This window comes from Psittacula echo, assembly GCF_963264785.1.
Source record: "Psittacula echo genome assembly, chromosome: Z".
NCBI lineage: Eukaryota > Metazoa > Chordata > Aves > Psittaciformes > Psittacidae > Psittacula > Psittacula echo.
In genome coordinates this window covers 95,342,862-95,370,088 of record NC_137742.1, presented here as the reverse complement: position 1 = coordinate 95,370,088, position 27,227 = coordinate 95,342,862, and the positions used below count along the sequence as shown (strand labels likewise).

The window sequence follows — 27,227 nt, the reverse complement described above, 5'->3', positions numbered from 1 at the left end:
AAGCAGTCTGGATTCATGTTTATTGAAGCCAGTAAAGACGTCCTCATTTTGCCAGCACTAGAAAGCAAGATTCCACATGACTGCATACTGCACCTGGTTAAAGCCATACAACTGGACTAAGGTTGGTTTGATACATTGCAGTCCTAATTGTAAGTTGGAAAAAAAACCCAATAAACTTAGTATACAGGACAGTGAACTTTCATTTACAGCATGTATATTGTTAAGTTAATGATGTACAGAGCAGTCACTTTCAATGTAGTTAAATTAAATAAAATATGAAATTCTGTTCAGTTTAAAGAGTTTGTTGGTTTATTTATATTTTTTAATGCCAATGAAAAAAGTGCAAACTTAAAATCAAGCAGCATAACCACAGCATTTTTATGGAGGCCCAATCTTAAAACTTTCCTATTTAATTCAAGTTGAATGCTTTCATCTTTTGTTTTCTTAGTTTAAACATGAACAGTAGATGCAGTCACTGTAATGCATATAAATATAGTCATATAATAGCTTAAACAGTCTACCATACAAGTGCATCTGCAAATAAAATGAAGTTTCACTTGAAAATGTAAAGGCTGTTTGCAATTTGGCCTTTGGTTCCAATGCTTGAAGACACCAGAATAACTGTGCAGCTCACCAAAGTTGACAGACTTTGGCAACCACGGATGCTACATTACTTACAACTTACTTCCCATAAACTAGGAGCATTCACTTGCAATTAAAAAACGGAAATCTGTTTCTGTTTTGTCAGAAGCATCTTTCTGCAAAGCTGGTAAACTATCATACATTATCAGTTGTGATCAACTGTAGTATATTTAACATTTTTATAGATCTGGAAAGTACTTCTATTGTACGTTTTTGCCATGTTGCTAGAGAAAGTGCTTATCATTAGATGACAAAAAAAATGCAGTTTCAGACCGAGATTTTCAAACTATATTCTATTATGATCACACACTTGTTCAATTTTCCTGCCGAGTTCTTGATGTTTTAGTCTCTAATCTCAATTCTCAGTGTCAGGAAGGCCAGTGTGTAATTACTTCTTCTGGCATCTGTTAGACCAGGAAGTACATCCGCATTTCCCATCAGCCATCCACAGTCTTAGTCTAACTGTTATCTAGACAACAGTGTAGGTCCAACTTCAGGTCCTAGCATTTATTGAAAAAAAATAACAAAAAAAAATATAGTATTTTCAACAACTGGCACAAATAACATACTCATGTTAATGTTTGTCAGAGAGGCAAGTAAATACTCTTAGTTTTCTAGATGTTTAGACAGACTTACAAGAACAGCCTCTTGATGTAACATAGGATTTGAAATTAACATCCAGTACTGTGTTAGTGGTCAATCTAATTCTGTATATTTAAGTAACAGCATATATTAGGGAAGTTATACCCAGACATCAGATTTAGTACAACAAGTTCCTATCAATAAAAAGTAAACTCTGTATAATTCAAATTGTGGTTTTCCCTTCAGCATTAAGAGCACAGAATATGCTTGGTATTTTTAACTTCTGGTAGTGTGCACATGTAAAACAAGCATACTGTATATAAGATCAAAGTGCCGTTTCAGTAACCATAGCAGTTCTGTTTCTTACACAATGATGGTTTTACGTGACCATGGACAGAGCTCTGTTAGAGCAATGGGGACAACCACAACCATCTTTCCAAATGAAATGCTACATTAAAGAAAATACAAAACAAGTTATTGACTATGTTCATCATGTACACATTCATGCTTTTTTAGGTTACCTTCAGAACTGGAGCTGGCTGCACCTGCAGCACATGTGGTTGGAACTAGGGCCTTGAAAGTTTTTGTTTAAAAACCTCCATAGCCGTAAGGCAGGAATCATTTTTAGCTTGACAGCTAATATTTAGTTATAAAAAGTAAGAAAAAAGAATACAGAGAGTGTTCTGTAGCACATTTCATTATGGGAAAATGATAACGTCACCCACCATTCTTCATAGGCTAGCCTCTTGGCATAAAAAAAAAAGGCAGAAGCTATCAGAAAATAGGATTTGAAATTAAATACAAATTGCCAAACTACTGTTTTAAGCTAAACAGTGACCGTTTGTACTACAGTGCACAAGTTCAAGCACCTTCTAAAGACACACCACACACTGTGCCAGGCACTTGTATCTAAACAAGTTATAGTTCGTCCCTTTGTCAGCTACACCAGAAAGGGCATCAACTCTCTTAAAGAGTTTTTTAAAACTAAAACAAGAGTTAAAACAATAATAAATTCCCACAATGCTTAGTGTTTGGCCTGGAATTCTCTAATGTAAAGTAGTCTTTTTAATAAAACAGTGATTATTTACCCTATGTGAAACACAGGATTTAACAACATTGCTCCTCTCCAGTCAATCCAACATACTAGTTTCTCACTGTCCCAAATCTGTTTCCCCTTTTAGGGCTCCATTCCCTACCTAGGCTTCTTTCACATAATTAATGCTCTGTTATATCACCACCACCACTCCAAGAATATAATGCATTTGCAAACATACAAGCAGCCAATTCCAGAAACTCCCAAAGAGGATCTCATTTCTCTTTCTTGCTTTGCGTGCAGTCAGTAGTAGTATTTCAATGAGAATTCTCCATTTTGCTTCTCTGTGTTCTTCACGACAGGAAATGTCAGCTGCACCTGCTTACCTCCAAAACCAAAAGAATTGCCCTATATAAACTCTAAATGGTTATCTTATACAGAGGGATTTTATATGCAAACTTCCTGAATGTGCACTTTTTACTGGGACAAGGCAATGATGTAGTAAGCTCATTTCCCCTGCCCCAAGAAAACTGATAGCATCTGCCATAGCAGAAAATTCCTGGTCTTATCAGATCAATATACATAGTTATTTGGTCATTTACATATGTATTTTTTATGCATTATCAAGCTTCATTCTCTGTTGGAGGAGAGTTTGTTGTTACCATAGAGTCTGGCTTGCGAGCCATCCTATCCAATTCCTCTTGAACATTTGTCAAAACTGGTTTTTGCCCTGAAAAGAAAGAGGACAAGGTTAAAGCAATCTTATTTCAATGGAATGGTTTAATCACTGAACACAAGTATTCATAAAATCACCTTTATATGGCACTATATTATTTTATTTCTCATTATTTCACCATCTACCCAAGAATGCAGGGCCTGACACAATGCAAGGTAAAGACTGATAAATACTAAGGTTTGATTAACTTTAAAGAGATGAAATATTGAATTATACAGCAGCATAAAGCACAAAAATATCTGTGATATATTTTACAGCAACTACCACATTTAGAATTTTCTATAAAAATCAACTGTATATGATCTATACAGTACCACATTCTATTACTGGTACTGATTAGCAAGGACTTTATTTAAACCCAGATTTTAACCACAAGTTTTGCAAGGTATGTAGGACACCTGCTACAAAAATCACATTTGTTTGGTCACACTTATACTTGCTGCATTTAATATTAAACAACTAAGAAAGAAGAACTCTTTTATGTCTGCAGACAATGTTTCCCTTAAAAAAGAGGACATGATTACATATTCATGTAGTATCTCAGAGCAGTCATTTCAAAGGACTTCTTCAATTGGAAACAGACACACTGAAGTATTTCATGGTAAGGCGTATCTTACATTTTTATATTAGACTCAAAACTTCTTACCAATACTGTAACTGAACCACCAGTTTAATTCTCTTATTCTGAAAATTATAAACCCACAGACAAATTAATCACTAGAATTGGAACAATATATTTTAATGCTTATACCATGCAAGCATTTAAGATTAGAAAGCTATATTTTTAGACAAAAAGTAGATTATATAACCATGTACAGCTTCCTTACATAGCCAAAGAATTTAACAAGCATCTGTTTTCCAGCTCAAATGTGTGTGAAATATTAGGTGGATTTTTTTCCAGGGTACATGCTGAAAACATTAAGAAGGCAAGATTTGACTGTTAGAGATTTAAGTGTTTTTTTCCAAAGTACAAAGACATAACTAAGTTAAAAGGTTACCTTTAATCACTATAAAGGTTTTAGATTTAAGTACGTCATAAGCCATAGTACTCTTAATAGCATGTATTCAAAGCATGAGTATTTAAACAAAATTAAAAGATTAGGCCGTTAACTGTATTATAACTTGCAATACAAAACACTTCACATGTAGACTAATCGTAGCTTGGAGTTAAAAACGGTAAAATTATAAAAACCACACAAACTTCTTGCTCGAACAAAAGCAGATCTAAATAAAAACTGAAAAACTGTAGTTTTTTTATGCTAGATGAAGTGGACCCTTCAGCCTCCAAAATAATACCAAGCAGCTGTCTCCTGCAACTACCGCAAGGTGGACAGAAAAACATTGCCAAGCTGTTCAATGACATGTAGGTTTACATACTGCCCTTAACCACCATCACAGGTGAGCACTTTTCAAAGGAGAAGAAATATAAGGAGCTGTTTGAAAAAAAAAAATAAATTCCCTCTATTATGAATTGATCCTTGCTTTCAATTTTCCTACCAACATATTGTCAAGGACAGTAATGACCTTAGTCAATTAGATGTGTTTTATACAGTTGTATGCATTCTTCTTTCTCAAACAGAGTGCCAGCAAGGAACCTTACTTCTTTATCTATTGCACAGGAATAGATGGGTGAAGGCAAATCCTAGAATTTGCAAGCACTTTCTTGTTAATATAAATTAAATTTTTCAAGTCTAGAAGTTCATGTGAAGAAAAACAATCCCCCACAGAAACCACAAATTGAAGTTCTTTGAAATATCATGGTCTACACATGGAAGAAATAGTCCAGAAATGTAGAGGCAAATAAGACGGGCGACGAATGACACAGCATGAAAAATGGACATGACATTGCAGCATCTGCGCAGATGAGAGTTTTCTCAAGTAAGCATTAACATAGCAGAAACCAATCAACCAATAAGGCTGACCAGGATGTTAAGATCCACAATGTCTCTCTCATCCTGTGACAGAATCTTAACATTTCAACCACAGGATATTCATAGCTGTGGGAGAAACAGATGGTTTCTTTAAAGCTAAATATTTTTAGTGTCAACCTTCTGAAAACTTAGGGCTCTTTAAACAGTTTAGACATTTTAAATGTCTACAAAGATCATTTTAGCACATTTACTTGCAGAGAGGATGCTGCCATAAATAAGACTTTCTCCAAGATATCCTCCTCAACTCTTCCACAAAAGAGCAAGCAATCTTTTCCCTTATCATCAGCACCAGCTACCCTATAATCTCAACAAGAGCTTTCCAAAAACCAGTGTTAGGAGCCCTTACCTTCTCAGGAAAGTTTAATCTTACATTGGCTGAATATAAGTCATGAGCACATCAGCTGATAAGGAACAGGCATATTCTCTTGTAAGTGAAAGATGGTTGTTCTGTTCTGAAAGTCAGGGAACAAACGTGAGCTGCCAACTTGATGCAGCCAAGAAAAGTCGACTGCGATCTTGAGATCACTCAGAAGTTCTTCCAGCAAAGAAAGCGAACTGCTGTACCAGACATTACAATGAGATATCTGGAGTGCTGCACGCAATTTTGTCACTCATGTTCAAGAAAAGATAAGCCAATGATAAGAACTAATGAAGAAGAAACTAGTAGGGAAAACAGAGCTCAACCTTGAAGAGGAGACTAAGAGAGAACTTTCTTATTTAGTCTAACAAAACAAGAAAGTTAAGGAAGGATCTACGATTGCTGTGTCTAGATGTTTCAGGAGAGAAATAATCTATTTAAATTAGAAGTTAATGCTGACACATGGAAAAAAAAAAAAAGTACACACAGCAATTTGTTATCTTTGAAAAACTCCTGAAAGGCACATGATATTCTAGAAGACAGAGAGGAAAGAGTAAAGCCCGTTACAAACCAGTTAGTTTTTGCTCTAGTATTTCTTCCAGAAATTGCAATTATGTTTTAGGTGCTTACAAACAGCCTACCAGCACAACAACCAGCAGGGATCTGTTACCAACAAGTTCTGTCAAGCCAACCAAATTTCTTTCTATGATAGGATAACAGGTCCTGTGGAGAAGGAGAAGTGGTTGATATCACATCTTACATGACCTTTGTATAAATAAACTAGACATAAAACAGTCTTGATATTGCAGAAGAATTAATGTATTGTAATTCATAAAATCACCTATTTGTTATCCATAGTACTAGTCAGTACTAGTCAGCAATCTACCCTGTCCAGCTGTTGAAGATATCAGATATGTAGGCAAGCATGCATGAAGGGAATACAAAGGATTTTGAAAGACAGGTTAAAAGATAAAAGTTATTTATATATATTATCAAAATGGGCCATAATAATAGAATGTAAAACAATGATTAAACAACTGTATGACCTTTTGAAATACTAAGGTAATTTGATACAGACTAGAAAACCTCCTACTAAGAGGCAGAAATTGTAATAAACTGGCTGTCTTGTTATAACAAATCCTGTTTAACATCATAGAGATAAAAACTAGCATCACAATGAGACATCAAAACAAAAGCACAATACATAACACAGATTAAGTAACCCTTATTAAGGGCAGACAAAGCCTTGTCTGATGTACTGCATTCACTTCTGAGTACCAAAAGAAACAGCTCATGTGAGCAGACATTGCAAAGACCAGTGAGAACTATAAGAGCCATAAACAAAGAAGACTAGTGAGAACTGTAAGAGCCATAAACACAAGTCCTATGAGGAAAGGCCAACAGAAATGTATTTTTATAGTCCAGATAAAAGTCACAGGCAAAAGGGTAACAGCTTTCAAATATGCAAGACTGCTGCAAAGACAAAGGGGCTACACTCATCTCTGTCTCTACTTGAACAAGACAAATAGTATTGGGATTAAGAAATACTAAATGTAAAAAAAAAAAAAGTAACCAAGAAATTAAGTATTAGAATAGACTTCCTGGTGAGATGACATTACATCTTTTATTTCCATTTGGTTCTAACCAGTAGCCAGGAACTCGTAACTGATTCTGCTTTAGATAACGAGCACGCATGAAATAATCTTAAAAATTATTTCTAGTCCTATTTTTATTAAAACAGGTAATTTGACACTGTGGTCAGTAACAGCACAAGGTTGCACTTGATGAAGCAGGGGACACCTTTCAGTGTTTAACTGAAGAGGGCATTCTGGATTAAGAAAGAATTAAGTATTTTTATAATGTAGATACAGTAGTATTATGTAAATAACACAAGTAATTCTTTGTTATCTTTGTAATAAATATTTTTTTAAAGACAAATGACAGAATTCATCATGATAAACAAAACAAAAAAAAAAAAACCAGAACAACAACAAAATACTGCCTTGCCATTAGTCAAATTCTAGCCGGCTTTGAGCTTTCAGAGCACAGAATGTCATGTAAAAACCTTCCTCCTAAAAGAAATAAAAATCCTTACTTCCCCTCTCCAGGAATAGTTTCAGTTTAAACTCCCCCACTCCAGCAGCTGCTCTGCTTTTCTTACTGGCAATGTCATCACTGAGGCTGGCATCAAATACTTTTCATTTCCAGTTCAGAACGCCTCGGCCTTACACTCTCCTCTAAGCATCAGACACAGTGTGTTTGGCAGCATCGTTATATTTTACACGGTTTCACAAGTCTGGGATCAGAAGTAGGCTATCAATAATTTCATAGTGAAATAATTCTGGAAAGAAAGCTCCTGAACATTAAGTGTGATGGGAATGCCAAAACAAAAAGCAGCAGTTAAATAATGCAAGTATTAAATTGCCAATATCAGATGGAACAACCACATATTTTACAACACCGAGTTCTGTAAAGGTACTGAGTATTCCAACGGCTTCTTTTATTTTCACCTAGACCAGTGCAATTACTTACCAGCAAATACCTCATACAGTGCAGTCACAGGCACATATACAGAACAAATCCAGTTGTGTTGGATCACAATAAAATACTAACTAATGAGAGAACAACCTTAAGCTGTGATAAGAAGTAATTCATTTAACTTGAACCCTGGAGAGAGCTCAATAGTTTGACTAGAAACTGCAGTCCAAACCCAATAAACTGCATTTCCTTCAAGCAACAGCTAAGTGTCAAGAAAGGAAGGAATTCTAAAGTAAAAGGGGAAACGAGCACTTTCTGAATATGATCAAGACTCAGATGTTATTTATATCCCAGCAACATAACTTCTTCAAAGAATCAAGTTATAACATGCTTGACAGAATCCCTGGAGTTGTCAGTTGCAGTATTTTAGAAATTGCAGTAGTTTAGTTCTTTATTAAAGACAACATGATTTGGCACTGTCATCTGTCAAGGTCTGTCACTTCACTGACCAGTTTAAAAGACAGATGCAGTTAGACCAATGTGGACCTAATAAATTATTGAGAATGTGCAAAACAGCCTGCAATAACAAGTCCAATACCTGGTTTCTTGGCTGTACTTTGAACTCCGCCAGCACCAGAACTCCCAGGAGAGCCAGTCTTTTTGCTCAAGAGACTGTTAAAGAAGCTAGCCAAGACACCTTCACTCGCAGCATTATCTGAATAAATAAATTAAAAAAAAAAGTAAATAGATAAATAGATAGATAAATAGTATTACAAAATAGTTATTGCTGGTAAATGATGCAACTTACTCCTTATATACATACTTAACTCTTACCAATCAAGGAAATAAACCTCAAATATGTGAGTCTCTCCTTGTTCAATTTAAAGACAGTAGTCCTTTGTACTCTTTGTCAAAGCCAAAGATGACTGAAAGCATATTATTGCTCTTCTGGAATGGGTGGCTGTCACAAAACTTGAACCTGTTTGTGTGCTTTTTTTTTTTCTAAATGTAGTAGCTAAGAAACAAAGTATTAAGTATGTTTAGGCAACTTAAGAAAATTATGTCTTCTGAACTCTGCTATGTTTCAAGTCATATGAACGACAAAAAATTAGAAAAAAAAAATCAGACCTGAAGCTATGTCATAAATTCATTCCTGTTATTAAACTAAACCATTCATGAACAAATTCCAAAATCTTCCGACAAAAAAGGATTTTTTTTAAATGTAAATAACACATGATAAAAACAGTACAATGATTATTCATACTTTTAATATTTGGATCTGGTTTCTTAACTGATGCTATTGGTGAGGCACTGGGTACATTGGTGGGACCAGCTCTGCCTTGAGTTCTTGGGGATCCTGCAGGGCCTCTTGCAGGAGATTCCTTAAAACAAGTCAAAAATCACATAAATCAGAGAAGAACTTAAATAGATTAATTATATAATGCAAACGTAACACTACATAAAACCTACTTTTTAAGCCTTTATATTAGCACTGTAGTGTATGCACACTGGGGAAAACAAAAACCCACCAGTTATTTTGGGAATCTTCTTCCACTGCATAAAGTTTTCAGCTCAATAATCATCATATATTTCTATGTTTCCACAGCAAATTAGAATGAAGAAATTCATAAGTAAACATTTTAAAATATTAACACCTTTTTTGTTTTTATTTCCTGCAGTTTTAGGGAGATTATGTATTTCACACTTACGTTTACAAAATGAACCTCTACAGGTTAGCATCATTCCCTCTTCCCTAGAAGAAAACAAAACACCTCCTACTCTTCTCTTAGATTTACTTACTGATGCTCTTGTAGGCGTTGCTGGCTGTTTGGCAAGGAATGACTGCAAAAAAACCCATATTAAAAATAATAAATATATTTTAAAAGCTATAAAGGAATAAAATACAGCAATATTTATTTTATATTTTTTCCTTGATATTTACAGGATTCCTCTTTGACATTTATATACTTCCAGACTTCACCACTAGAGGACAGAGTTAAAACGAATAAATCAGTCCTTTGTCTTATTACACAGCCTTTCCAGACCATAAACCAGAACCCTAAGACACCCAAGTCTGTAACTTCTACAACATTTATAATCAACTATACAGGAAAGTATTAATAGTTTTTTTTAAATAACAGAGCAGTAAAGAAAATGGCAAGATACAGAACAGCCAAATTTGACACCTTAAAGCCTTGCAAGTGTCTGGCTGTAAGAAAACCACAACCCTAAGATGTTTTAAAAGTATTTATATTCCACAGATCAATACAGCTGTGCTGCAAAATCTCATATTATCTTCTTGCTCTTCTTCAAAACGTAAATTATTTCTGTTCTCAGCATATTTTCCTTTCAACTTGCCAGGGCACATGGCCATATTTTCTACCCGTATTTCTTAAAATAAAGTCTTATTTCACAATTACATCTGAATTTGCAAAGCTGAAAAGTGACTTTCTAGTGGTTTAAATGAGGCATGACAAACTGAAGGCAATAACAACGGAGAGCTTAAAGTCAAATCCTGTTTAGTTAGGACCTATTTTATTCATCCATTCTTACCTGCTGCTTCATAAGAAATACTTGTTCATCTTCTGCTACCAGCTCTTTATCATGGACTAACTGTGGAACAACATATCTTGTTATTACAAGTAAAAACTGAAACTACTGCAACTGTTTTTGCATTTTGGTAATCAGAAGGGAAGAAAAAGAGGCAAATATTTAATATCATTTAAAAAACCCAACAAAACCAAACTTTTCACATTCAAAAGCAGTAACATTAAAGAAGTTGTCATTAAAAAAAAATTTTTTTAAGTGAATGGAGTAGACTAGCATTGATGCCAGCCTGTGGGTATTCTCCTAGAAAGATGAGTACTTCTCATCTTTCTACTTATATACTTACCTCATCTACATGAGGTAAGTAGCCTCATTCATCTTTTTAAGTATTAATCTCATCAGCATCTCTTTGAAGACTCAAGACTCTGTAAAACCTCACACTCAATCCCTCAGCCCCAAAAGCATTACATTAGCTCTTATCAGTCCTAACAGTGCTATTAGGCAATGATAATTTCCTATAGGTTCCATGAGTTACAAATAGGATTAAACCTTTTCCTTCCATGAAGGCTTCAAATGGCTCTTCCCTTTTCCAAAGACTGGGGCTTGATCTAGAAACATTAGGTGTGTACAGAAGTTGTAAAAGAAGCTTTCCAATATAAACCAGAAAATTTCATTTACAATTTTCCATATTATCCATTTTACACTTATCCTACTCCTGTATGCCTATACTCGGAAAATTAGTAATAAACAGAATTTATATGGATCATTTACTGCTCTTGCCTTACATGAAGAAATCTGTTATTAATAGTACATTAATGCAATAGTGACAGACTATCTTGTTTTACAACATTTGCCTTTACATGGTAACCTCAATGCCATGCATGTATATATACACATGTAAATTGCTGAAGTCCTACAAAGGTATTCTCCCTTTTCAAAAAGGTGATTTTGCCCTACACATGCAGAGAGGTTCATGTGAAATGGTTATTTTTGGGCTGCCTTTCATTCACTGAAGTGAATGATTTTTGTGTTTGCACTGGTGGTGGTATGGAATATCCATTTGGTTAGTTTGGGTCGGGTGTCCTGCCTCTGCGTCCTCCCAGCTTCCCCTCCTCCCTGGCAGAGCATGAGACTCAGAAAGTCCTTGGTCAGAGTAAACATTACTGAGCAACAACTGAAACCATCGGTGCTATCAGCATTGTTCTCAGGCTGAAAGTCAAAAACACAGCACTGCACCAGCTACTAAGAAGGAGAAAAAAATGACATCTACTGATGAACCTAGGACAGTATCCACCCCTTAGTCCATACCATTCGCATCATACTCAGATCCCACATTTTTCAATATACCATCACTCATCTCGTACACACACACACACATATATACACATATGTATACATCCACACACAAAGAGATACTCCTTAGTGCTTGCAGTATTTTAAACAATTGGAAAATGAAAGCCTCAGGTTCCACACATTTGGATACAAAACCCCCCAATATTTAATTCAGAGTTCTTCAATATTAACAGGTATTAGAAGCCACTCAAGCAAACTTTACTTATTTGTCAGGGCAGAGGGAAAACTTTACTCCTTTTTACCTTTCTTACAGGAGGTTTTACAATGAAGTCCTCATATGCATCTTCTGGTTTCACTGTCGTGAAATTTTCATGTAAAATGGCAATTTTCTTCTCATTGTCCCAACCAGCAGGTCTATAAAAGGAAGGAAAGCTTAGGCTTTTCAGTCACAAAACCCACTTCTATATAGACCATTTATTTACTGCCCTCTACCTCCATAAGGCAATTTTATAGGTCAGTCCTACTTCTCAGCTAAATTCCAAAGGCACTAAAAAGTTGGAATGGTATACCCTAAGTAACATAAATAATATGTACTAAGTTGTTTCTCTTAACTCAAAATTTCAGAAGACTCACATACTAAGCTTTTGAATGACACAAACCATTCAAGTTATTTTTACATACGTGCTACATGAAGTATAGCGCTTAACAGAAAACAATCTGAAACCAAGCCGCTCATAGAATTGACTTACATAAAAACTGCATCCTTTTCTACCACTAAGGCAGGTGTGGTAAACTGAAAACCGTATGTTTTATGTACAATGTACTTATACAACAGATCAAGGTTCTTTTCCTCCTTAACTGATGTATAAATCAAGGCAGCCCCATCTGATTATTTCTTTAAGGAAAATTATGGAACATACGGTTTTTAAATTATAGTAAGAATTTCAGAACAGAAGCTAATGGAGATATAAGGACCAGACCTAATTTTGAGAAGCAGTTCAAGGCAATAGTCAAAGCCATTTAGTATTAGGAGACAGCTGAGATCTCAGGTTTACATGGAAATTGCATGTTCTGAAGGGAAAACCAAGAAAAAAACTCATACAATGCAAGACAAATCTGTTGTAAAGGAACATAAGTGCCAAATCCCATGCACAATTTAAAAATATTTATCAACAACTTCAAAACAACAAATGCTACATAGTAAATAACTAAATACCAAGCAATCTTGAAGTGCAACTTCTCAGATTAACTTTATGTGCAATTCAACACTAAAACATATTTTCTTGCTTCCAGATTACAGCAAATCTCTTCAGCACAGGAAAGGATACACTGTAAGCAGAATCTACGAATGTGTGACTGAACGAAGTCGAAGTGCTCTTCTCTGTAATCATGCTCCTTCTCTAGTACACTCACTGCATCGCACTGGCAGAAAGGAAGAGAGAAAAACCACAAAACACAATCATTTAATTCCAGCACATCCTAAAACATCTTCCTGAATATTACACATATCACATTTACTGTGAGCCTCTGGTTTTAAAATGCCACCAATAACTCAAAAGAGAAAGTAATTAACAGATAATTGATAAGGTTACTACCCTTCTGCAGAATTAAAAATTTACTTACTTTAAAAATAAATCCCTTTACTATTAATCCAGAATTCATTCTGCATATCTGTATAAAGCACATCTTCTACAAGAAAAGTAATTAAACTTTTCTGTAGTAGCAAACAGAACTAGAAACTCACTTTTGTACAAACTACCAGCACAGGAATACCAAGGTTGTGAGTCAGCACATTTTCTCCCAGTGGCAAAGAAACATGTTCATCCTCTTGGCCAGAAGGGCCTCTTCTCTGCGGTGATCCTTGGTAGCCTTCTTCAGGTTCTACATACTCTTGAAACTCCTTTATAACTATTAAGAAAGAAATTTTAAGGCACAACAAAGGAACTAGTTCTTCTCAAACCATAATTAACCCATGACTAACTAGAAGTCTCAACTTTTTGGTTTTTTTCTCCTTTCATAATGAGGCACTCCATGAGAACAGAACACAAACTTAAGCCTTGCAGCCCCTTCAAAACCAACTCTCCTCCAGCAGAACTTGCAGCAAGCTAAATTAAGTGCATTTATAGCTGCAAGAGCTATAGTATACACAAATGCACATACCACAACTCAATGCATTTCATTATTAGGGAGCTGAAAACAGAAAACATAAAAGTAGTTTAGCAACATAGCTCACACTCAGTGGAATTTGTACCTGGTTTGGGAAGAAAGCATGGTGAAAATGTAAACGGACACAGAAAACACCAAGCTGAAACAGCCACTCTTTCTTATAAACTATAACTCAAGCTTCTATTACTCTACATTTCTGTTGAAGGAGACCAATGCTAGGCATATAAAAATCACACTGCATGCAGACTCAAGCACTTCTAAATATTATCTGCAAGGACTCAGTTATATTTTAGAAGACTACAGTGGAATTCAGAGGAAACTAGATGCTTTCTACATTTCCAGTTTTGTAATTTCATGGCAACAATGAGCATTCCCTATTGAATATTATCAGATATTAAATTGCCTAAGAAATAGTATTAATACCATTTTGGAAGCACACTGTGACCCCACACATGCTTTATCAAAAGTGGGCTGCAACTTACAGCCTTTGTATCTTTTTTTCAGAGAGAAAGCCACAGATCAATCTACCTATTGAACGTGTCTGCTCCCAGCTCAGCACTTCCCAAAGGCCCAGGGCTTTCCCTCACACGACAACCGTCCCTGAAGCCTCCCTCCTGCTCAGCCATGAGGAGCTCCCAGGAAAGAGGCAAGCAAAGCTCCATGATTTGCTCCCATGAAAACATCTTTATTTTAGAAACAGTGGGAGCAGGCCGACTGTATGTACGGTAAGGAAAACTCTCCAAAAAAGCTCCCAGTCTCCAGTACGGTCACAAAGACAGAGTTGTTCAGCACATCTATCCATGCGACAGGGAAGGAATTACAACTGTTCTGCAGGCCACCTGTACCTTCTCAGGTTTAAGAAGTGGTAAAACCTCCGAAAGGTTTATAATACAAATCTTGCAAAATGAAGTCACTGTACTTTTTCAAAAGAGAAACCATTCCTGCAACAGAATGGGCATGTGGAAGGAAGAACAAAGCAGAAAAACACTTCTGTTCAAAGCTGCACAATCCACGATTTTTATTTGAAATATAGATTTGTGTGATTCTTGGGGCAAACAAGTGCCTTAGTCAGAGAAAAGCTTAAAACCCTACATTAAATATAGACTATAAGACCCTGATCACCAATTCAGTATATCCCAAGGAAATAAATTTAAATTTTAAAAAATCAAATGCAGCTGCTTTTGAACTTGGGGAGACTGTGCCTTCTGGTGGAGAGGAAACAACAGTGCTTGCAGAGAGATGCTTTCCTTTAGTACTGTCTCATATTCAGCAACTGGAAATCAAAATTCCATTACACGTGCTCATTAAATATGTTTACTGATTATCTCACAGAAAGCAAACTTGAAAAATTATCACCACATGATGATGTGCCATAAAAATCACACATAAAAATCAGTGTGCTCATTTATCTACCAGACTTGCAGCTTATCTAGGAAAAAGCCTTTTATTCAGAGTTTTGCACTTAACACAGCAAATTAATGGAAATTTCCAATTAACTGGTTTGTTCATATGTTCCTGCTTATTTACACAACCTCCTGAAAGCTAACTGTAACAGGAATCACTCATGTCACAGGGACAATTGACTTCAAGTACCACTAAGAAATCAATTCACAATTACCTTTGGGTTTAATTGTTTTAGTAACAATAAAATCCTCAGTCTTGGATTACTGTATAACTGCAGTATGGAAACGGCAAACACTATAACTTACTGAACTAGACAGCTCACAAAGGCCTGAGCAGCAGAGCAAGAAAAATGATTAATTCTTTTCCCGAGACAATCATTCCATATTCACACTCTGTTAGTTTCACATTCATGCAGCTTTTGGCTTTATTTTTTTGTGCATTATCTTTACTGATCATAAGTTTTAGTCTTGTGAAAAGAACTCCTAAACAACAGATGTCTGGGCAAAGTAAATTTCTTTTAGCTTAAGAATTCTTCCAGCCATATGTCAGACAGAAGAAAAAAACAAACTCAAAACTAGTAACTAATTCAGCTTGAATGGGGCAGTACTTAATTTTCAGGAAAATATGCTACTGTTTCATGTATTTATGTTCCAGCGCTCCAGAGGACATTAATATAACAGCCATTTTACCAGTATACTTTCTTTCTGCATTTTTTGATTCTTGACAGTCTTCTGCTTTGCTGTCATAAATGGGAAGGCAAAACTTAGATCTTCCCTGAAATAGTTATTCAAGCATGTGTTATTTAAACAACTATTTATCATAGTTGAGCCTGAATTAAATTAGAACATTTAAATTGACATTATTTATCTGAACTCACACTGGTCAAGCTTTTAGCAAGGAATTTCCAGAGCAGCTCAGTAACAGGAGTGAGTGCAGACTAACACTGCTGCTGGCGTACTCTAAATAATTCAGTTTCTTTCAAGGAACCTGTTGCTTCCACATGTGTGTCCTGCCTCCCACTCTGAAAGCTCTTTAAGCACAAAAGGAAAGCTGCTCCTGTATCAGATGGAACCTAGCATCATCCACCCAGTAAAGCCAAGAGTAAACATCTCAAACAGCAAACACAAGAAAAAAGGCTAGGTGGAGAAAAGCCATGAAAACCTTGAAGGCAAAGACAAGCACACCAAAGTTCAATTCCATTGCGAATGGTAAGCTAACAAAAGGACTTCTGGAAACTGTTAGTAAAATCTCAGTAATAAACAAAGAACAACCTAGCAGCACTTTAAATGGATGCTAATGTGACAAAAAATGTTTCTTCAGGGTCAACAAGAACTAGTAGGTACTGGTACCAGAAAGCACCATAGCCATTCAGCTTGGTCCACACACCACAGCTTGTATCTAGAAACAAGCATAAAGGAAACATGGTTGTGCAGGCTGAACATGCACTCATGCAATGTTATGCTGCACTGGGGCTTTACTGGAGTGAATTTAGGACATTTCTCCACTCTGCAGCCAGTTTCTCTGTTTTGACTGCCTGCTTTGCAGATACACTTTATTATCCCAGGTTTTTCACATCCAGGCTACTGCAACACAGTGATTCTTCATTTTCTATATGGCAGCTGATATCAGACAGTGTATAAAGCAGGATTTTGGTAAGGAAAACCTTGCTGGTGTTGCTTTACTGATGGACTGTGGTCACAAGGCATTCTTCAGCCACGTGTGCTCTATATTATCTAAGCAGTTACACTAATACAACCATAGTCACAATAGGAACTTCTTTTAGCATAGCTTGTTGTTAGAAGAATTACAGGTATGGTGACCAAAGTTTGAGCACAGATCTGGCCTTAGGGAGAGTCTGCAATAAGTCAGAAGAAAAATATGTGAGATGACACAATGTCCTACACAGTGACTGAGAAAAGGAGCGAGATGGAAGTTTGGGAGTGGAGACATTAAGGCCCCCGTTTCATCTGGATGCTACTACTGGACCAAAGTTCACGGCTCAGCCATGGGATGGCAGCAGAGTTCTGCAAGCATGTGAAGCGGCTCTCAAATTTTCCTTTTCCCCATCTTTTATCGAAGCACAAGAGAAACCAGGAATTTCCACAACATTTTAATTTAGAAATCTTTGAGACAACATTATTGGAATGTCTTCTAAGCTCCCCAAACACGGTGGTTTAGCCTTGCCACAGGTGTAACTGGCTCTTTCACACAGTACAGTCTTAGTGAAGGCTGAAAACACTCGCATTTATTCAGATTGCCATAAAATCTAGTGTAACTCAGAACAGTGCAAATCAGGTTAGCTGCTGTATTGTGAGACTAGAACTGCCCTTCCACCTCCCATTCCCTCCAAATCTCTCACACAAAAGGAAAAAAATAAAAAAAAAAAAGAAAAAGAGTGCTTTTTTTCTTAAAATTGTCAGACTTTACCTTTTTATCTAACCTGGTGATCGAACCCAGGTGGTTTCAGTCATTATGTTTAAACTCCAGCTAGCATGCTGTAGGCACAAGCCTTTCAGGAAAGTAATATTTAAGATTCAGAAAGAATATCAGCAACACAACTATATCTGAATGCTCACAGACCAAACCGATTACACTGTTCTTTACACTGAATCCAAGGAAGCTACTGGACAGTATTTACAAGGTTGAAATACTCCAGTACAGCCAGCCACCAGCCCTGAACAAAAGCAGCAACCAGCAACAATCAGTATGAATCTATACTTCAGCTGAAGAGAAATCCATGGGGCTAAGGTATTTTTCACTGAAGGACTTTATTTTGGAGTAATTCAATATGAAAACAAACAGAAAAAACGCTCAAGAAACATTCAAAACTATTTTAGAAAAGAACGGAAGCTGCAGGAAATAGTAATACTGCAGCTACACCTGCTTGCCAGTCCCAGATTCTCTCCTGCCACAGATATGCCAGGAAAGAAAGTCAGTTTATACAGCATTCCTAAAGTCACAGGACAGGAGAGGCTGTAGTGAGAGACAATTAGATGTACCAGGATCACAGTCTGAGCCTTGTGAAAAACAAGGGCAGAGAGACCAACTGGAAAAGACACACAGTATGGGAATGGGACCTGGCTTAGATACCACTGAAAAGCAGACAACTCACTATGCTACTGAAATTTGCCACTATTTTTAAAAATGTGATTCTGTATGGAGTCACATTTTATAAAAAATTGGCCTTTATAAAGAAAAAAATTCCAAAACCTCATTACTGCATGGGATGTAGACCATTAATTCACCTGACGTTTTGTTAGCACAGTGAAACTGGAAAAGTTATTTTAAAGCCTAATATAGCCTATCTGAATCAGAGTTATAATCACAACTTCAAAGTAATTCTTATCCAACCCATTCTCAAAACTCTCATCTGAAGAAATTTATCATTACAAAAGACTGTATGGATGCACAAAGACTTACACTTCCGTTCCATGTCTCTCATCTCTTCTGGAGGAATTTTCATCTTATCAATATGTTCTTGCAAGACACTGGCCCATTTCTGTAAAGACTCCATGATAGTCCAAGGTCTAGACATATCTGCAACAAAGACTACAATGGCATCTTGCAGGGTTTCTGCAGAAACTGCGAACTTCAATAGCCCTTTATGATATAAGTCTCCATCCAGAATCCAAACATTACAGCGAGTATGATCTGAAAGGAAAAGGTACAGTAATAATTCAACAGATGCCACTTTTTGCCTTGCTAGTCTGCAAGTGAACAGACAAATACATTAGTGTTAAATGGAAAGCCAAAGCCCAGCTGCCAGCAGATCCTGCCTGTTTATTAAGACAGGGGCATGTGTACATGCCTACACTACTCATTAGATGCTTTGTTTAACAGGATTTGTTTCTTGGTTCAGATTCTCTGAGTTAAAAAAAAAATAGTAATTTCTGTTCTTTGGCTTTCAGTAAGGACAGCTGGCACAACAGCTTTTAGACACTGCACAGTATTCTTGAATTTGAAAGATGCATATATTACAGGTGAAACCAGAATACATGTGCCACATCTAACTTCAAGTTCCAAAGGGGTGGTTATAGCTGAGTCCAGCGGGGAAGCCTTAGATGTCCCTCAGACACGTAAGCTGGTTTAACATACTAAAGACATCTCACAAGAGAAATAAGCTGCAAACAAGATACAAGCCATAAGCAGCTTAAGTTTCTAGCACAGACGTAGGAGGAGCAAACACAGCATAAACTTACAACTGACCAAACCTTAAAGTTGTTCTACCTGCTCTTAATTCACATTGGCCTCTACTTGCAGGCTTCTTACAGAATGAATACCAGACAAACCATTTGGAATTTTAATTCTGTGTTTCTCCCCCCTCCCGGTGTTTTGGTAGCGACTGGACACTTTTTGCTGAAATGCAAGGTGGGCAGTACGAAAAATCATCTGGAACAGACAGCTGGCATGAGAAGTTTTACCCAAAACCTGAACTTTAGCAAGAATAGAAGAAACTGAAAATGAAGCATCAACTATAAATGATGTATCAGGTACAATGAACAACCGATTCTATCCAAATGAATAAAATAAATAAATTACAGTATTGCAGAACTTCCTCCTTAAAAGGAACAATTTAGTTTGTTTCTTTCTTCTAGACTTTTCCTAGTACCTCTTCCAAAAGATTCCCTATTCTACTACAGCTGTCCAGACGGAACAATGGGTCTCCATAGGTATTAAATACAAGATACATGAATTCTGGTATGTGAATTCAGTAAACCAGTCACTGCAGAGCCCAGATTTTCAAACCAGCCACTGAGCTTTGTCATGACTCTGACTCACTATATTTCTCTGCTTTGTGCTCCGAATCTTTCAACTTCACAAAGTAAATCCAGTCACTGTGGCTATCATAGCTTTACTCTAGGAAAGAATCCATCAAGATCAAAAACAGTGCCTCTAGAAAAAGGCAAAAACTTGACTAAGCTGAAAGGAGGAAAGGGTACAGAGATACACATACCACCCTTCTGATCAGGTGTTGGATAAAATTACTGAGCAGCCAAGTTACAGATAGATTACATCAAGATGCTATACATGGGCAGTCTTCATTTAGCATTGTCATGCTCCTACTTAAGTACTGTTACGTTGTCATAAGACATTCAACCATCAGTCATCACACAAACGGGCCAACAGTTACGCCTTGAAAGATCTTACTTCCAACTGCGCATCTCAAATCTATCCTTTGCAGTAAACAAGTGACGATAATGGTTGTGTATCTAAGACATGTACCTCCGCATATATGTCAATTGTTTTTCTCGTCCCTCCACCCCACTTCAGGAAACTGTCTCACTGGTATCACACAGGATTCTCACAGCACTGGATATACAAATCTAAAGCTTTTAGAAGACCTCTAAGGGCAAAGGGAAGTCTGGTAAAACTTTGGAAAAAACAGAAATGAAGCTAGGACATAATGTGAGCACATATATATTTACTACTACACTACAGTAAATGAAACACTTCTGCAGGAGTCTGTTATCCTCCACATTCCAGAAGCATCCTTTGTGTACTCCCAAAAGCAGAAATCTACCAGTGCCAGTGAATGCAAAATCTGTGAGCTTTCTGTGAGTTACAGGTTATTAATAGACATTAACTATCTCTACGCACAACTGCCTCCTTGAAGCAAACGTGCAAATTTCCAAAATCTAACTTAAGTCTACCCAGATGCTATGTATGCTTACAACTCTCATCAGCACTATTGTAGAGTTTGTCCTACTTAAGGATTTCATTTCTGCTTAACACCTAGAATACAGACTGCAACTAGAACAGAGGCAGAACTAGAATGCAGTTGGAACTACCACTCAAATGAAATCAATCTGCTAGGAAGACTGGAAGCCTAGCACTCACATTAAATATACTTTAAAAGAATAATATAGAATTGTATAAAAACCAAAGGTTTTGCTCCTTTCCTACAGTAAAGTAGTATGGCTTGTGATTTACATTCGCTACACTTACGCACACAGTACTAGGTGTTCAGGATTTGGCACGGAATTGATGTCAAAACTCAACTTTGTCAGCACCACATTAAGCTCCCAGTTAGTCATATTATCTGAACGGTAACTGAACCTTTCACAGTGGCTACGACAGAGATGCCAAAACGGCAAACAGCTACCAGATCCTGTTGGAAAAGCAGGTGCCACTTATTAAAGACTACTTCAATAGGTGCTAAAACTACATTTCTGAACTATCAATATTTCATTATCCCTTTAGCCACGAAAGATTTCCACCTTTGATGAATTTTACTGTAGATGGTTGATTCTGTGAACTGCAACTATAACTTCTGTATTTACTCAAAAGGTATCAGTGGTAACTAGACAACCCTTGTGCAAGCAGTGAAGAGAAGCAAAACGGGGAAAAATAATTTCCAAGAAAACTACTTTAAGATGTTGACAAAAAGACAATTTTCCCATTAGAAACCAGTGTACCAGCACTCGGCTCAATCTGGAACAACCAGTTTGACTGGAATATGCATATGGTATGACTGAAGCCAGTCCAAACCTGAGGCAAAAACCAAGACTACTTGACTTTGTGACAAGTGAGAACATAACAGAACGGCTTTACTTCACTGCCACGTTTGGCACAGTTGGAACAGCTGTACTGCATCTGTAATCTGACGCAGTTCAACCCAAAGTTCTCTGTGATGTATGTAACTGGCAACTAGCCCACACAGTACTGCTGCAAAACCAGTCAATGTTTGTCTCACTGTCCTGCTGTACATCCTCACTTTTAACTACTCTGCAAGAGGCTCTAAAAGCTACTCTAGAAAAACATATACTTTAAGAAAATTATGCAGAGCCTCTCTTCTACCTCCTACAAATTAAGATTCTCATCTCCCAAAAGCAGACTGACCAGCACAGACACAAGACATCTGCTCATCACAAAGAAAGGCAAAAACTAAAAACTGGCCACACTCCCTGGGAAGTTCCACTAACAGAAGACTCTTGGGCCTGGGCTGCACAGTCACTTTAACATTCCAGTTAACTTTACAGGTACTGCTGTTAAGTGGTTTTATCCAGATGAACTATGGTGTCATGTAAGCAGAAAAAGCCATATGTTTCAAGGATATTGTACCTGGGGCTAATGATCTAGGAGAATCATCTCTCTCAGAATTGCTTCTCAGGCATCCCCAAACCTCGTCTTGAGCAATGTCTTACCCAAGGCAGAATCTGGGATAGTATCCTACAAAGGAGATTTTTCAGGTGGAAATTCAGTAGTGGACTTATTTTAAGCTATCCTGAGACTTGAGGAACTACTGCACATTACAGTGAACAAATATCTAACAGAACTGAGCCAGCTAATTACCAACACAGTGGTGATGTGTATCTTGCCATCTAAGCTGGGTATCAACCGCTGTCAAAAAACAAGCAGATGGCAGTGAAAACTAAGATGTTAGTGGGCACCTCTATTAGCCACAGGGGCCCTTCATTAAAGAGGTGCTTTCCATGTGTTTAAGTTTCCTAAAAACAAACAAACAAACAAACACACCCCTCCCCCCCACCAAAAAAAAAAAAAGAAAGGAAAAGAAAGGAGGGGTGGGGAGAAAGGAGATGAGAGGAGAGGAAGGGCGGAGAAGGGACAAGAGACAACGAAAAAGGGAAAGGGACAAGGAAAAAGGGACAAGGGATGGACAAGGAAAGGAAACCTCCCCCCAAAACCAAAACAATATTTAACTACTTTAGGCAAAAAGACAAAAGTAGCTGTAAACTAAGATAAACACCTAGCAATCTAGAATAATTAATTCTACTTTAAATGTAGGAGGAGCCAGATTCAATTATCCTTTAAGAAGGAAGCAGGGGTAACTAGTAATAACACAGATTTTCCTCAGTTTTTCAGACCTATGACCAAAACATTTTTCCTGGACAAAATAAACCCTTCTGAAATGAGGAAAATAAAGGCAAAGAGAGCAAAGAAGTCCTCCAGCACCTGGGAAAGAAGCTGAAAAGATCTCACTCCACTACAGAGTTTCAGTTATCAGCACAGATTTGACACCCCTGGAAATCCTTGTGATTTGCTGGTCTTGAACAGGTTGGAGCATGACGAGAAGCAGATGCCCTCAAAAACTAACATGTGACAGCAAGCTCCTGAATGCTTGAGTTTCTTTATGGCTTACAAGAATTGCGGGTCAGTTCTAAAGGTTTTGTTCCCAAATATGTATCCGAGCAAACACACACATTAAGAATGCAAAGAGTTTAAAGAAACAAACCCTAACCTACCCCAGAGAAGGAAGAGTGCTATCTTTGCCTGCTGGGAGGTCCTGACCCACTTTGCTATTTATTTTGCTTGCTGATGACACTAATGAGACAGAAAAGAAAAATGCATGTATGATTAGATCCTAACACATCCATTAAAGGGATGCATGAAGACCTGAATTCTCCAGCTGAGTCTGGTAGTCAAAAAGGTCTTTTTTTTCCTGCTAGTGCTGCTTGAGTTCTTATGACAGGCTTCTCCTAATCATCTTGACTACTCATCGCCTCCAGATACTCAGGAACAGCCCCAAAATGTTTCCAAAGGGACATACTTGAGGTTTGATAGACAGCACCAGGAAAAATAGCACACCAAACATTTTTCTGCTTGTATCATCTCCTTTGATGTTGCAAGAAGCCTGATGTCACAGGCTGTCTTAACACTCCTAATCGTAGCAGTTTCTTCCCCTGAAGTATTCTGCAGTACAAAAGAAGCTTGTACATGGTGAAAAAGCACTTAGACCAAGAACCTCAAGGAGTCAAGAATGGCTCAAGCACTTGAAGTTACAGCAAAAGAGATTTTTAGGTACTGCAAGATCAGGTGGCCACTGAAGACACAGGCAATGTACTCACCCTTTCATTGTGCCTAAGTTAGTGTTCAAAGGCAGTTTACTATCATGTGAGCACAGGACCAATCTCCATAACAACCAGTTACATATGGTACTTAACCACTCCTGCAAGCCTTCAGTACATTTCCACTTCCAGAATACCATTAGAGGATCTTCCTAGTTGATGTGTTTTCAGGAATATGGATGAACTGCCACCATTGTGTCCCTTTTCTGAACTGAAAACTCAGAAGGAAGTCATGAACAGGAAGACTGTCATTCCCAGTTTCTGAAGATGCAAACTATCACAAAATAGGTCTCATCAGTTTGCCCAAAATGAGACACGCAGAGGCAGATTTATGAGCCAAGAAGTCTCTCCCCATCTCTTCCTGTCCCTAACCTTCCTAACAATAAAGGTGTTCTGATCATCAGATCTGTTTTTAAACAGTCTCTTGTCGTTATCCCCCTCCCATATAGTAAAGATGAGCAATCATCAACAAACAGAAAAATAGGGGACAAAAAGACAAGCTTCAATTTGAGAAAGGGAAACTCTGATTTTTACTTCAAGTACTGTTCTTCACTCATTTATTCATACAAAACATTTCAGTCACAGTTCTGCTCACAAACCCCACAAGGAAACAAAACTCCTTGCCCAGAAATCCATACTGAAATTAAATTCTCATGGATGTATCACTTACTTTGTATAGTTAACAAGCTGCCATACTAAATGACAAGATACCTGCTAGTAAGTCAGAATCAGCAAATGTATCTACCCTGAAAGTAAATGAATCCCAAGAGCTGCTCAAATATACTTTTCCCTTATACACAGGTCAAGCTGTAAGAAGGACAAGAGAAGAATGCATACCGAAGGTAAAATGCATTTCACTTCTTAAGAGACTGATACAACACCTAAAAGATACAGAGCAATTCTGGAACAAGTTACTTGGGTGTAACCCAAAATACACCAATGAAACCACTTAATTACAGTAGAGATTGCACATAAAATGAACTTACCATCTCTGTCCTCATCATGAATATTCAGATACAAGTATTCCAGCCCTCTTCCTTTCTTGCCATGCTCTGCTCCCTGTATTTTGGTCATAAGTGTAGTTTTACCAGAACCATCGTCACCTGCCAGTAAGTTTTTACAGGGAAAAAAGACACTTTTTGAACAATTTTTAACTTCCAAAAATAAAAGATTTTTCAAATCTTTAAGTAACCAGAAGTATCCTTGTACATTTTCAGACCATACTTACTTGTTATTTTAAGTACTGCAGCTGAATCCAATGGCTTATATATGACTCAATTATTTTCTCTTATAGAATCACAGAATGGTCTTGCAACCTTAAGTCTTAAACTAACAATAGTGTGTGTGCCTTTAACATAATAGAATAAACCAAACTGTTATAACTTAGTGACACGTAGAGAGAAAGGAATATTCAGCAGATGGGGGAAGGAACATCATGGGACTGATAACTAACGAGACAGTAAAGAAGACAAAGGATGCCAGCCTTCAAAATAACAGTGGCACCCACTGTGGAGCGAGACTGGAACAGAACAGAAGCAAGGACATACCAACTGCCAACTCGGCACTAGGACCTTGCAAGCATGTGTAAGCACTGAGGTCATTCAGTAAACACAGTGAGGAAGATTATCGAGGACCACCAAAGTCCCCCGCTCAGCAAGAAAGTGCATGTGTAATCAGGATGCAAATATTATAATTAATTCCTGGAAAAGCTATGAATGTGCGTGAGTATGCTAAATGTATAGCCACTGTCGGCAAGTACAGGGTGCACTCACCATTGCAAAACAATTCGCCTGTGCGCCCAGTGGTGCAATAAAGAATGCTGCTTTCTAAAACACCAAATTGAGTCTCTAAGAGAGCTTCTCCAACAGACTGTCAGGGTAACAGTCTGGCCTTGAATACTTCTAGGGATGGGGGAGTAACAGCTTCTCTGGGCAACCTGTGCCAGTGCCTTACTACCCTCACAGGGAAGAACTCCTTCCTAACAGCTAATCTAAACCTACACTCTGTTAGTTATTACATATATTATATGCAATTATTACATGTATTATTATTATATGTAATTATTACATATATTTAAACAAACAGAGTGTCAACTGAATGTTACAAATCTCACAGCGCAAACCAAAGAGCAGATCTATGAGCCTGAAGACAATAACAGCATAGATCATATTGCATAACCTAATTTATGCTTTAAACACCTTTGTTTTTACAAAAAACCAGCCCCAACCACCGAACTCCCCACACGTGTGACTTACCGAAAACGAGAATATTCTTGCCTGATGGCAATTTAGATCTTGACCGGGTAGAAACTTCGCTCAGTATTGAGGACCTAGAAAAACAGCATCACTCTTGTTAGGCCGCACATATGCATAAACACAACCCACACACTGCCCATTCGACAGCACCGATGAGCTCAGCAGATCCACAGGGACCAATCTGGTTATATTCAGGCTATTTACGAACTGGATATGATGTTACAGTTACAGATTTAAGTTCATTATAAAAGGCCAAAACTATGCCACCTTTTCAAGAGAAGCTTTTACAGTTTCTAAAATGCATGCAGTAACGATTTTTAATCCCATTGTAAGAGGCCAGACTACTGCGAAACACTACTTTTCAACTGATGACTAACTCTTCCCACAATCCATTACTGTATTTTACACATAGCATTTTCTGCCGTTACTGTTTTCAAAAGCGCTAACTCAGAAACAAGCGACGGGAACACCAGAGACCTAGTCCCGTAGAGCCTTTCCTGCAGATCTCCCGCAAAGCCACATCTCAGGGACCCTGCACGCCTGTCCTCCTCACCCTGCAGCGATGCTGCCTCATCCCGCAGGCGCGGGGCTCCCTCCGCAGCCAGGAAGGGCAGCATTCCTCACCGGCCCTGCTGCCTGGGCCGACCTCCGCCGCGGGCAGCTGCGCCCTGTCAGCGGAACCCGAGTGCAGCCCGCAGTCGGCGCCCACCGTCCTCCTGCCCGTCAGGGTGGGGCGAGGGCTGAGGCGACCCAACAGCGCAGAGAGACCCCGCCGTGACAGTCACCAGACTCCCAGGAGCAGTCGCAGAGCTCCGCTGCCGGGGTGGCCGCGCCCCCGGAGGCCTCCCCGCTGCTCCCCGCGGGCACTCACCAGAGGTTCTGCCCCTCCTCCTCTTCGCTGGGGAGGTCGGCGCCGCCGGGCCCATCCGGCCCCAGCAGCTTCTTCTCCACCAGCACCCGCGCCATCTTGCCAGCTGCAGCCACAAAGAGTGACC

General features: G+C 38.0%; 1 protein-coding gene across 6 annotated transcripts; it reads right to left on the bottom strand.

Moving 5' to 3' along the window:
* DYNC1LI2 (dynein cytoplasmic 1 light intermediate chain 2) lies at positions 1-27,227 on the bottom strand. Of its 6 annotated transcripts, none has more exons than XR_013958699.1 (14): positions 27,104-27,227; positions 26,233-26,306; positions 24,964-25,080; positions 18,591-18,821; positions 13,345-13,508; positions 12,929-13,022; positions 12,350-12,485; positions 11,903-12,014; positions 10,314-10,373; positions 9,561-9,602; positions 9,025-9,142; positions 8,359-8,475; positions 2,499-2,987; positions 1-1,142 (listed from the first exon to the last, which is right to left on the bottom strand). XR_013958699.1 is itself a non-coding variant. In XM_080637086.1 (14 exons), exons 1-14 carry the CDS (start codon positions 27,196-27,198, stop codon positions 1,101-1,103), a joined length of 1,470 nt encoding a protein of 489 aa, XP_080493212.1. In that variant the 5' UTR covers positions 27,199-27,227; the 3' UTR covers positions 1-1,100. The 6 variants fall into 6 exon arrangements, 4 of the variants coding, with proteins under 4 accessions (XP_080493212.1, XP_080493214.1, XP_080493213.1 ...); XM_080637086.1 differs by having other exon boundaries at positions 2,920-2,987; XM_080637088.1 differs by having other exon boundaries at positions 2,920-2,987; positions 26,229-26,306; positions 27,104-27,132.

Bases quoted from the DNA above. Each gene is read 5' to 3' on its own strand.
- DYNC1LI2 (XM_080637086.1), bottom strand. From the start codon at position 27,198: ATGGCGCGGGTGCTGGTGGAGAAGAAGCTGCTGGGGCCGGATGGGCCC. The intron at 12,486-12,928 runs GTATCCTTTCCT...AGAAATAATCAG, and splicing joins TCGTAGATTCTGCTTACAGT to ATGGGGCTGCCTTGATTTAT. The intron at 2,988-8,358 runs GTATTGGACTTG...CTTTCTTTTCAG, and splicing joins AAGTACAGCCAAGAAACCAG to GGCAAAAACCAGTTTTGACA.